Raw genomic sequence first — 11,609 nt, forward strand, 5'->3', positions numbered from 1 at the left:
CGTAACACTACGGAGGCTGTGATTGGGCCGTTTTACTGTCAATTTCGCTGGATGTTTATGGCGGGCGGGAAGTAAACCTTCATAACATGTCGTTGTGCGTCATCTTAATGTAAAATAACACGCATGCTTGTGTTAATGGACTTTTAAACATATGGTAAGACATTTTAAATATTCGTTTTTGGAAATGCATTATTATAGACGCTATTTTATTAACGTTTTTGTGTTTAGATATAGATAGTCATGGTGCTCTTAAGAGAAGGTATCTGCCCTGGATTAACTGAGGACTTCATCAAAACTTTACTGTCAGAAGACATCAGAACAGGTCTGGTCTGGAGTACCACACTAATCATTATTCATCATCTTAACAACCGACATAAAAAATATAGCATCACTTTACAAAATTGAACAAGTTTTCTGGTAGATGAAAGAGAACTAGAAACAAAAGTCAACACTACAACAACAACAACAACAACAAAACAGAAAGAAAGAAAAAAACACACCCGTAAACTCTTCCCAGAGGCCACCATGAGAACATTCATGCACACATATAAACACACCACACAAAAAATGTATACACAAAACCAGACAAACAAAAAAGACAATAGAAAATGCAATGGAGTATAGTCATTGGTCACTCTATAATTTAATCAAAAAGTCCAGATGTAACAGTAAGGTTTTCAACAGTAGCCATTATCGAGTTCGTATTTTGTAAAATGATCTTAGCGAACCTTTAAAATAGTATCAGATTTTTTCAAAGTGGGTTCATTGCAATACCCCTTGTATCCAATCCTCATTTGGTGGGAAAGAGATATGTTTCCTTTTAAAAAGAATAGCATGCTTAGCCAACAAGGTAGTAAAGGCAATGATGCATTGTGCTGGCGATGGTGTAATTGAATCTGGGGGTAGACCAAATAAGACGGTCAATGCATTACACGCAATGGTAATATTAAGAGCCTGCGAGAGTGTTCAAAAAATGACAAACCAGTAGTCCATCAGTTTCGGGCAAGACCAAAACATATGGTCAGCTGGAGACAGTTTGCCTGTGCAGAGTCCCCATGAAATCAAAATTCAACTTTTTCTTTTGGTATTAATGCGCTTAAGGACATACATAAACTGGTATGGTCCAAAATGCTGACAAAATTTGCATACAGAAGATGCAAGTGTTCAAATCTTACAGTTTTCCCTTGGTGTATTATGAGTGTCCGAACCTGATCGGAAGAACGTCGGAGCTGCCCCGATCGCGAATCGTAAATATTAAACATGTTTAGAAATCCTGAAGTGTGGGGGGAACCCCGAGGACAAACGCACACACGTTCTTGAGATTATCACATGAAACGAAACAATATCCAATCGAGAAAGCGAGATGATGGAAGACGGAAGCAGTCATGGCGCAGCACAAAGTGAAGTTGGTGCAAAGTTAACTTGTACAGATCATGTTCCCGCTGTCTCCCTGACTTCACCCAAACCCTTTTATTTTTTTTCTCCTTGAATTTTCTGTGAAAATCATTCCAAACACTATCATTGAAACTTCTTCCTGCATATCGTCCGCCATGTTTATTCTGAAGTCTCGCGAGATTTACTGTGATCACAGTCGAGGTTGAAAATCTGTTTGTGTGTGCTATCTTTGACACATCATGTCACACCACACACTACAGAAGCAAAATGGTTAAATCACACATGTTTGCGGTCTAACACATGTTTGTGGTATATGCATTATGCCTCATGTCAAAATAAAGCAATAGGCCCCAAGAAGCATTGGGTTACCACCAGTGCATTTTATAACAGCTAAGGGGCGTTGTTAGGCACGACGCTTAGCTGTTATAAAATGCACTGTAACCCCACTGCTTTGCGGGGCTTAATGCTTTTATAAAACGGTTACTCCATATGCATAACGTTAGCAGGATTTCATAAAATTAAACACAAATAAGTTGTAATTATAGTAGTACAAATATTACTCTTCCGCCAAACAAAGTAGTTCCTCAGAATCAAGTGTGGCTGCAACAGAGCGCAGTTCACAACCAACACAGACGCAGCAAAGACACAATGAAAATATGATTTAAGACTGTGGTGTTTATTTTTATAAATCAACATTCATCTAAAATATACATTAACATTTATATCGTGTTTAATGGCTTCCAGAAAAATGATCTCCTTTAAATAAACATAAAATATATAAAATGAAAGAACAGACGCTACGCTTTAAAAAAAAAGTTTTGTCCTACCTTAATTTGTTCTCTTATCACCTCTCAAATTTCAGCTAAAAGCGGCGATAATTCAATTTTTGTGAAGAACTTTTGTAAGAGATCGGATTCAGAGCCAACAGTACTACACGGTGTTTTCAGTGTAAATGCGTCAGTGTTTAAGTTTGGTAAGATCGCCATCTAGTAGATAATAGCGGACCTATGGGGGTAGAAACTCCTCAGAGAATGTGTTCTCTTTATTGACGACATGATTTAACAATATTTATTGACATTAATCTGGATATCGCCATAATTGTGCAATTGTAGAAAAATTAAAAATATGATTAAAGACTCTGGTGTTTATTTTCATAAATCAGTACGCAGCAACATGGTGCAGTGATACTTACAGTATGTAATGCGGTCTGAACCGTGGGGTTACCGGGGTATTTTATCACGGCTTAGAACCAATCAGAATGAAGAACCAGAACGGGTCATTTTATAATATGTGTTCGGTGTGTCGTGCATCATGCGTCATGATAAAATGTGGTTTATGATAAAAGAGATGCTCACTTTTGCCAGATACTCGCTTAATCTTATGTGTAATCAGAGTTTAGTGTTTAGTCTTTTATCATAAACCCTTTCGATGCGTGTTGAGCAGGCATACATTTTGACATGACACATGATACACATGGTTCACAGCACCGAACAAACATTTTGACATGACGAGTCACACACATGACAGTCCGAACACATATTTTGAATTTGCGCTCCTGGAAGATAAGTCACTGGCTGCCACTGAGTACTACCAAAATACATTACTCTACTTATTGTTACCATTGTGTTAAAGGATTGAATCTAATCACAAATGGGTTTTTAGGGATCTGACAGAAACGGAAGATTTTAAATGAATATCAACTTTATCTTTAGAGCTGGAAAAATGATTTTTCAAATGATCACTGCAGTTTATATATTTAATAGTTTACATTCATAACAAAATTTTTATGATTTCAGTTGAAGACTTTGTGTCTCATAACCCAGAGGAACTTGCACAAAAGTGCTCATTGTCCTACAAGGTATGTGGAATATTTTAATGTAACGATTATTTAGGCCTCACTTTTCTTGACCATTCTTGAACAGCATAGTCAAAGTAAACCCTCGCTGTGCTATTTTAGGCTCTGGTTGCTGTCCGGCGTGTGCTTTTAGCTCAGTACACCGCTTTCCCCGTCTCTGGAGCCGATCTTTATGAAGAGCTGTTGAGCTCTACTGCAATTCTGTCCACCGGCAGTCCCAGGTTTCCACCGGCACGCATATTTCTATTCAGTATGTGCATATATAATGTATTTTTAACAATACTGTGTGTTGCCTTCTCTATAGTTTGGATAAGCTGTTAGACTCTGGGCTGTACACAGGGGAAATAACAGAGCTTACAGGAAGTCCGGGCAGTGGGAAAACACAGGTAACCGTATGAGTTACCCAGCTACTTGATTCTGCTCAACAGCGTTTACTCTGAATTATTACTGACCAGGGTTGTGAGGGCAACACTCTGTGGTTTACTTTGTAGGTGTGTTTTAGTGTTGCTGTTAATATAGCCCACCAGCTGAAGCAGACTGTGTTTTACATCGACACAAAGGGCGGTGTGTGTGCGAACCGGATGCTTCAGATGCTGCAAACCAGGACTTCTAATGTAGAAGAGCAGGTGATATTACTATTGCCAAAGTCACACCACTAGGCCAATGGTTTCAGGGTTTCCCGCAGAAAATTTGTTAGTTAAGGTGGTATTGTGGACCGGAGGGCATGGAAATCTAAGGGGTGGGGCGTATGGGTCATGATGAAAATGAAAATATTTTTATTTAAAACACTCAAATAAAACTTAATTTTGAAGAAACTATGACAGAATATGAACACATAATGAATTAAATGTTTTTAACAGATGTCTCTAATGAAAAAAGCTGCGTGATGAAGTGAAACTAAAGGGTTAATAAACACAAACTGAAGCAGATTTTTAGAGCGTCTGGCGAACGATGATAAACAGCGCGAAGATTGTAAAAACTGATTATTTCCCACTATTAATTACATTATCTGAAAGGAGTGTAACTACTGTAGCATGTAAATAATGCACATAAATAACGTGAGCAAGAGCGCTCAACAATTATATCTAATCAACAGGCATGTGCAACCTAGCTAGCAGGTTGCAACAAAAATCACCAGCTAACTTACTTTAAATTTGCAAGAACTATTGACTAATACAAAAACAGCCTTAAATAAACACAAAACATAAGTCCACTTGAAGAGTTTCGTTGCAAAACGAGATAACCACCGTTTTTTTAATTGTTCATAAATCGCGTTTTTTGGTTGTGCATTCCAATTAACTTCAATGCAACTGCAGTTGGTTTGTTTTGATTTAAAACCTTCATAACTTAAAAAATACAGCTAAGTAGCACCATAAAACAAAATAATAACATGATAACATAATAATAAACATGTTTAACAAAAATGTTAAAAAATGGATTTATCTCGTTTTGCAACGAAACTCTTCACTTACAGTTCTCACAGACTCGTTTTATCAACTGGCTATCCTCCAGACATTGACGGACCACGTTTTTCTCTCATTTGGCCGTGTGGCATGCGTGCACGCTCGCGGTGTGAAGCGCATCCGTGCGATTCTCCGAGATGCACTTGACGGCCTTTTGTGCAGCACTTTTTTTTTGGATGACCTTGTTAAGGCGATAGGGTTTCCCAGCTTAGGCGGGCCGCCCGAACTGCAAAGTTCTGCGGAAAACCCTGGGTTTCCAAACTTTTCATTTTGCAACCCACTCAAATAGGTATAATCTATCCTGGGACCAGTGTTGGGGGTAACGCATTACAAGTAACGCGCATTACGTAATAATATTACTTTTCTGAAGTAACAAGTAAATTAACGCATTACTTTATAAATGTACACATTAATATTTGAGTTACTTTTTAAAAAAAAGTAATGCAAGTTACTTTTCAGTTTAATTAATTCAATTTAAAAATAAAATGATCTACTAAATTAAACTGAAAATATTAACGTAGAATTACGCACTCTGTGCGCCTGGGCGGGAACAGTTTGAGTCAGAAACGGAGATGACATTTTTGCAATTATAAAAAACACTTGCAAGGCCTGAAAGAGATCAAGTCTCAGCCACTTAAAAGTAACGTAAGCATTACTTTCCATGAAAAGTAACTAAGTAACGCAATTAGTTACTTTTTTGGGAGTAACTTAATATTGTAATGCATTACTTTTAAAAGTAACTTTCCCCAACACTGCCTGGGACCCACCAACATATTTTTTAAATGGAAGTTTTTCATGTCATTTTATTAATGAAAGTTAAGTTTAATTCACATATCAAAGTAATTTATGGTATATTATATCAAAATAATTATCATGGCTAGTCATTAATTGGACTAAACTGTTTTATCTGTCATTCACCACAACAGCAAAAAAATTGGCGGCCCACCTTATACCACTTTGTGACCCCACAAGTGGGTCCTGACCCACAGTTTGAAAACCTCTGCACTAGGCGGCCATATTTGTGACCTTCAAACATGCAAAACTAAAGCAGGGCTTTACCTAAAGGACTGCACGATGGCCCAGGGCCAGCGTGAGAGACGCTCAGGACAGTAAACAGTATTGTCTGCTTCGCCCTTAGTTACTTATATGTACTTTCTGCCTGTAGCTGTTTGTCTGTTTGTTTTTTATGCAACGTTACCATCAATACACATTTTAAGTGTCGTGAACGTTAACTTCTCAGCAATGTTATGAGGTTTTTCCTACCTTATTGGTTGTTGTGGACACTGTTGCGTGTTATTTTGAAATTTCAGAATTAGAGTTTATATTTAAAATTGCCAATTGTCTTAAAAAATAATGTATAAAATGTAAAGGTATTGAATTATATTTGACTTTTAAATATGTAACACTGAAATCTTTTTCAACCGTGCCAGTATAAAAAATTATTTGCGATAAAGGGGACATATCATGAAAAGTGCTATAATTGGGTCTCAAGTGTTTCCATCAACCTAGAAAATGTGAAAAAGATCAACCCAGTAACTTCATTTTAAATAGGTCATTGAAATTTGTCTCCCCTTGTGATGTCAGAAAGGGATAATACCACCCCTTAATCTGCACTATACCCCAAGTACCCCAAAAAGTGCTATTACGCCATAAAATATAGTTCCTCTTTTAAATCCGCTTAGAAAAGCGCTACGTTTTATTTTGTACCACCAAACTTGCTCGTATAACTACTCGTCTTAAATAGGAAAAACGTTGATGTGTTTGGTCATTTCTAACTTTATCTCTAAATGGTACCATTGAATGGGTGGGGCTAGGCTGAATGGTATCGAAGCGTCTCGGCGCGCTCCGGCGCTTGCGTGCGCGCGCACGGGTGGTGGAGGGATGTATCAACAATTCTTGGTTGGGTTAATGACATATTTTGATATTGAAAATGAGTAGACTATTCCTTTAAGTGACTTTTTGCCTTGGATGTTAAAATGGAAGAAATGGTGAAAAGTAGCATGCTAAAAAGTATTGTGTTAGCAAGCTTTGCAAAGGTAAGCACGTTAGTTCAAAAAGCTTTAACACCACGTGGATCGATCGACTTAACAGGTTAAAAAAAGTAAAAAAAACAATGTTTTGCTGTTACAAAGGACAGTTGTCTTACAAAAATCATTATTTCTTTTCAATATACAGATGGAGGCTCTTCAAAAAATCAAGGTATTCAAAGCATTTGACGTCTTCTCCTTGCTTGAATGTCTTCAACACCTTCGATTTAACGGCCTTCAGAAGGTAGATATTGTTTTACCAGCGAGTCCACTGATGTAAGTTGGATGGTGGTTATAGTAGAGCTCTTATATGTGCCTCAGGCATCTGTTGGAGGAGGTTCAGTCAAGGCTCTGATGGTGGATTCGGTCTCGGCAGTGCTCTCGTGCATGCTCGGAGGAAAACAGAATGAGGGTATCGTTTTGCAGGATTGCACAATACTTCATCATATCTCCAATACTTCAGTGTTAATTAAAAAATGATAACGTGCTGGTATTTGGCTTCAGGTATGTCCCTGCTGATGCAAGTTGCGGGGGAGTTGAAGATGATTGCAAAAGACTTCAACATCGCTGTAGTGGTATATATCTTTCTGTTTCTTATATAGGGTCTAAACTGTCATTAAAGGATTAGTCAATTTTCTTAAAAAATATCCGGAGGATTTGCTCGACACCATGTCATCCAAAATGTTGATGTCTTTCTTTGTTCAGTCGAGAAGAAATTATGTTTTTTGAGGAAAACACTCCAGGATTTTTCTCATTTTAATGGACTTTAATAGACCCCGATACTTAAAAGTTTTATTGCAGTTTAAAAGTGCATATTTTTATTTTTATTGCCAAAAACGACAATTGTTTCGCTAGATAAGACCCTTATGCCTTGTTTGTGATCATTTAGAGTCCTTTGAAACTGCAATTTTAAACTGCATTAAAACTGTTAAGTATTGGGGTCCATTAAAGTCCATTAAAATGAGAAAAATCCTGGAGTGTTTTCCTCAAAAAACATAATTTCTTCTCGACTGAACAAAGAAAGACATCAACATTTTGGATGACATGGTGGTGAGTAAATATCTGGATTCTTTTTTTCTTTTTTTTTAAGAAAATGGACTAACCCTTTAACTAAGATTAATAAATGCTGTTAAACTAATGTAATGTAAGCGAAAGGAATCTTACTTGAAAGCTGCAGTCCGTAACGCCTTTTTAGTTAAAAATGAATCAGTTAAAGGGGACAGAGAATGAAAAACCATTTTTACCTTGTCTTTGTTGAATAATGGTAGTCTACCCGCATTCACGAACATACAAAAATTGCTAAACATGCTAAACATCTCAGTCTCAGAAATTCCTCTTTTAGAAATGTCAGCCAGAAAACGGCCCAATCTGAAAAACTGATGCTTATGACATCACAGGCATCTCCCTGCCCCTCCACTTTAAAATAATTGGCTACATTTTTTGAGTGGCAGCAAAGTCAGCCAATCAGTAATGAGATTGCAAGTTAAGCCAGTAGGGGGAGCCAAATAGGTGCAAAACCACTTGTTTAAAATCCCCCACCCTAATAGAGCTTATCTGAGAGAGGTTTTTAGGAAACTTCTAAGGCATTACAGACCCAAACAAAACATTTTTTGTCTACATGTCACATCACAGAACAAGGATAAATACCCCTTTCAATCATTCTATGTCACCTTTAAGTAGAAATCTGAATTTAAAACTATCTTTTTACCCCGATTCACAATGGTAGACTTCTAATAATGATATATAAATTGTGTGAATGGGTCTGTTTTCGCCAAAAAAAAGTTTGAAAGAAAAGGACCCAACTACTTCATCACATGTATGTGCTCCGGATGGAAAATAGTTTGTAGGTTGTTTATACAACAGTTGTTTAGACTTTAAATGTCTAGATGATGACTTTAATCGGTTAAGTTTTAAATGACAATCATCTGGCAAACGAACGTTAAAGACGTTTTATTTTTTCTGATAAATGACTTTTAAGATGTACTTCTGACTGTCATGTCGATGTATAACGACAGATCTCCTCTGACACGGTGATCACAGAAATCAGATTTACGCACAGAAAATTACTCCGCAAATCACTGCAATTTTATATTCAAACGGAGATGGCGATAGAGAGGCCAAAACTGTGGAATGCAGCTTTAAAGGGACACTCCACTTTTTTTGAAAATTATAATTTTTCAGCTCCCCTAGAGTAAAACATTAAATTTTTACCGTTTTGGAATACATTCAGCCGATCTTCGGGTCTGGCGCTACCACTTTTAGCATAGCTTAGCATAATCCATTGAATCTGATTAGACCATTAGCATCACGCTAAAAAAAGCCAAAGGGTTTCGATAGTTTTTCTATTTAAAACTAGACTCTTCTGTAGTTACATCGTGTACTAAGACCGACGGAAAGTTGCGATTTTCTAGGCAGATATGGCTTGGAACTATACTCTCATTCTGGAGGAATAATCAAGGACTTTGCTGCAGTAACGTCACGTGGCTGCAGCAGGCACAATGATATTAAGCAGCGCCTGAAAATATTCCCCTTGGTAACTTTCAATAGCAGGGGATTATTTTCAGCTGCTGCGTGATATCATTGTGCATCCTGCAGCGATTTATTATTATGCTAGAATGAGAGTATAGTTCCTAGCCATATCGGCCTAGAAAATTGCAACTTTTAATTTTCCGTCGGTCTTAGTACATAATGTAACTACAGAAGAGTCGAGTTTTAAATAGGAAAAAAATCCAAACTCTTTGGTTATTTTTAGCGCAATGCTAATGGTCTAATCGGATTCAATGGATTATGCTAAGCTGTGCTGAGGGAGCAAGCGCCGGACCCGGAGATCGGCTGAATGGATTCCAAAACGGTGGAAATCAAGTGTTTGGCTCTGGGGGAGCTGGAAAATGAGCATATTTTCGGGACAAGTGGAGCGTCCCTTTGAAGCGTTACCAAATATAAAGAAATGCAAGGCACAAAAAAAAAAAACGTGTAGGAACCCTTCCTTTTAGCATGTTTGTGAAATTATCTTGAAGGTGACAAACCATGCGACCCAAGATGGAAACGGATGTTTGAAAGCAGGGCTAGGACTGTCATGGAGCCACGTTCCACGCACACGTGTACTCCTCCAAAGAGCGGATAATTCAGAACCTTCATCTTCTAGCTTACGAACCGCAACTCTGGTCAAGTCATCACGACAGGTTTGTGCGATCGGTCTTGAAGAAAAAAAACAATTAAAGGGGCCAATATTATGCCCATTTTACAAGATGTAATACAAGTCTCATGTTTTCCTAGAATGTGTCTCTGATGATTTAGCTCAAAATACCCAACAGATCATTTATTATAGCATGTCCAAAATGCCCCTGTTTGGACAGGAGCAAAAAAGTGCGGTCTTCAAATGCAAATGAGCTACAGCTACTCTGTAAAAATGTAGATCTGATTGCTGTGAATACAGTCTGGGACAATAGTTTGCTCTGGGGATTAAAAAAGGGGAGTGGGTGTTTTTTTATTGTAGGGTGGTGGTTTTTATACACTGCCAACACACATTTATGTCTAAATTAGAGGTCTTCACGGGATATACCTTGTCAGTCCAAACCGATTTTGGTGCATATCCGATTGAAATCCAATCACATTTAGAACATGTGAACCTCGCTGCCTCATGAGGAAATGACTTCGGAGGCATGAAGGTAGCTCAGAGAAAGACTTTCGGACACACTTCTAAGGCAGCGTGTTTGAAATTTAAACAGAGAGCGCCTTTGTGATAACTAATCACATATTTGAAAACTACAATACTAATTTCTCGCTAGAAATGCAATTAAAAGGTGTAAAAAGTGAAAATATACCTTTATTTACACTAAATTGGTGGTCCAGTCGCGTCCTTGGCCGCCATTTTATTTTTTCGAACTCGACCAGACTCGACCAATCACATTCTTAATGTACGTCCACGCATAGGTATCTCAGGAGACAGGAAGTAAACCAAACATTGAATTCGGACATGCCTTGATGCCTTGCTGCCTTGGAAAGCTGCCTCAGAAGGCAGCAATTTAGAGTTTTCGGACGCAGCCTTGGTCTGGGAACCATATGCTAATTTTCTTGTATTTGAGGCGTGGTTTACGAATGCCCAGAGCCGTTTATTGGGCGCTACAAATGTCTATCAAATGCGTCTCTACGTAGCTCATAGCCAATCGTTTCAATTATACCAGATGACGTATGTAGAGCGACATCAATTCAAACATAAACGACTTTTATTGGTTCGTGTGCACACAGCTGAAATCTATGCAACTAAACCGGTAGCTGTATATTGTATTGAAAAACAACACAACTTAGTGGCACTGTGACAACCACAGTACAGGCATAATGACAATATGATATTAATAAATACGACTTACCATCTATAAGTTCTTCGTCGACGACGATGCCTAGCAGGTTGGTCCTATAAAACTCTGTGGCTATCATGTCTTGCCATATCCAAACATCCTTCTTGGATATGAATTTATTTAACGCCAAAAGTTGCTCTTTTGGACCCGAGAAGACCTCTAGTACAAATACCTTGTAAAAGTGTTTTTTGCATAATATGGGCCCTTTAAAATCTCACTGTGTGTTTGTACTAAGTGCACACTGAATATTACACCAACTTACACAATTTGTTTTTATATACAGTCTTGTAATCTATCAGAAGAGTTTGATCTTTGCAGCTGGGCTGAAGAGAGGACATCCGTGTCAGGAAAGCGAAAACTAGAAAGCAGTTAAAATATGTATGTATATGGCTTTATTATTTGCATAACCTCCACTCTTTGTTGTTGAAGACTAAATATATAAGATGAATATTTAAAATTAGTTTAAATATGTTTAAGTTTTGTACATACCATCTTAAAAGTCATGGTTGTC

The 11,609-nt window shown here is 37.7% G+C and overlaps 1 protein-coding gene across 2 annotated transcripts; it reads left to right on the forward strand.

Moving 5' to 3' along the window:
* Positions 1-5: 5 nt before the first annotated feature.
* On the forward strand, positions 6-11,583 carry rad51d (RAD51 paralog D). 2 transcript variants are annotated; one of them, XM_055200520.2, is made up of 11 exons: positions 9-154; positions 229-322; positions 3,192-3,253; positions 3,353-3,471; positions 3,555-3,636; positions 3,742-3,876; positions 6,889-6,984; positions 7,062-7,152; positions 7,245-7,315; positions 9,758-9,922; positions 11,382-11,583. In XM_055200520.2, exons 2-11 carry the CDS (start codon positions 241-243, stop codon positions 11,469-11,471), a joined length of 993 nt encoding a protein of 330 aa, XP_055056495.2. In that variant the 5' UTR covers positions 9-154; positions 229-240; the 3' UTR covers positions 11,472-11,583. The 2 variants fall into 2 exon arrangements, with proteins under 2 accessions (XP_055056496.2, XP_055056495.2); XM_055200521.2 differs by lacking the exon at positions 9,758-9,922 and having other exon boundaries at positions 6-154.
* Positions 11,584-11,609: the final 26 nt, after the last annotated feature.

Source organism: Misgurnus anguillicaudatus, chromosome 22 (genome assembly GCF_027580225.2).
Source record: "Misgurnus anguillicaudatus chromosome 22, ASM2758022v2, whole genome shotgun sequence".
Taxonomy (NCBI): domain Eukaryota; kingdom Metazoa; phylum Chordata; class Actinopteri; order Cypriniformes; family Cobitidae; genus Misgurnus; species Misgurnus anguillicaudatus.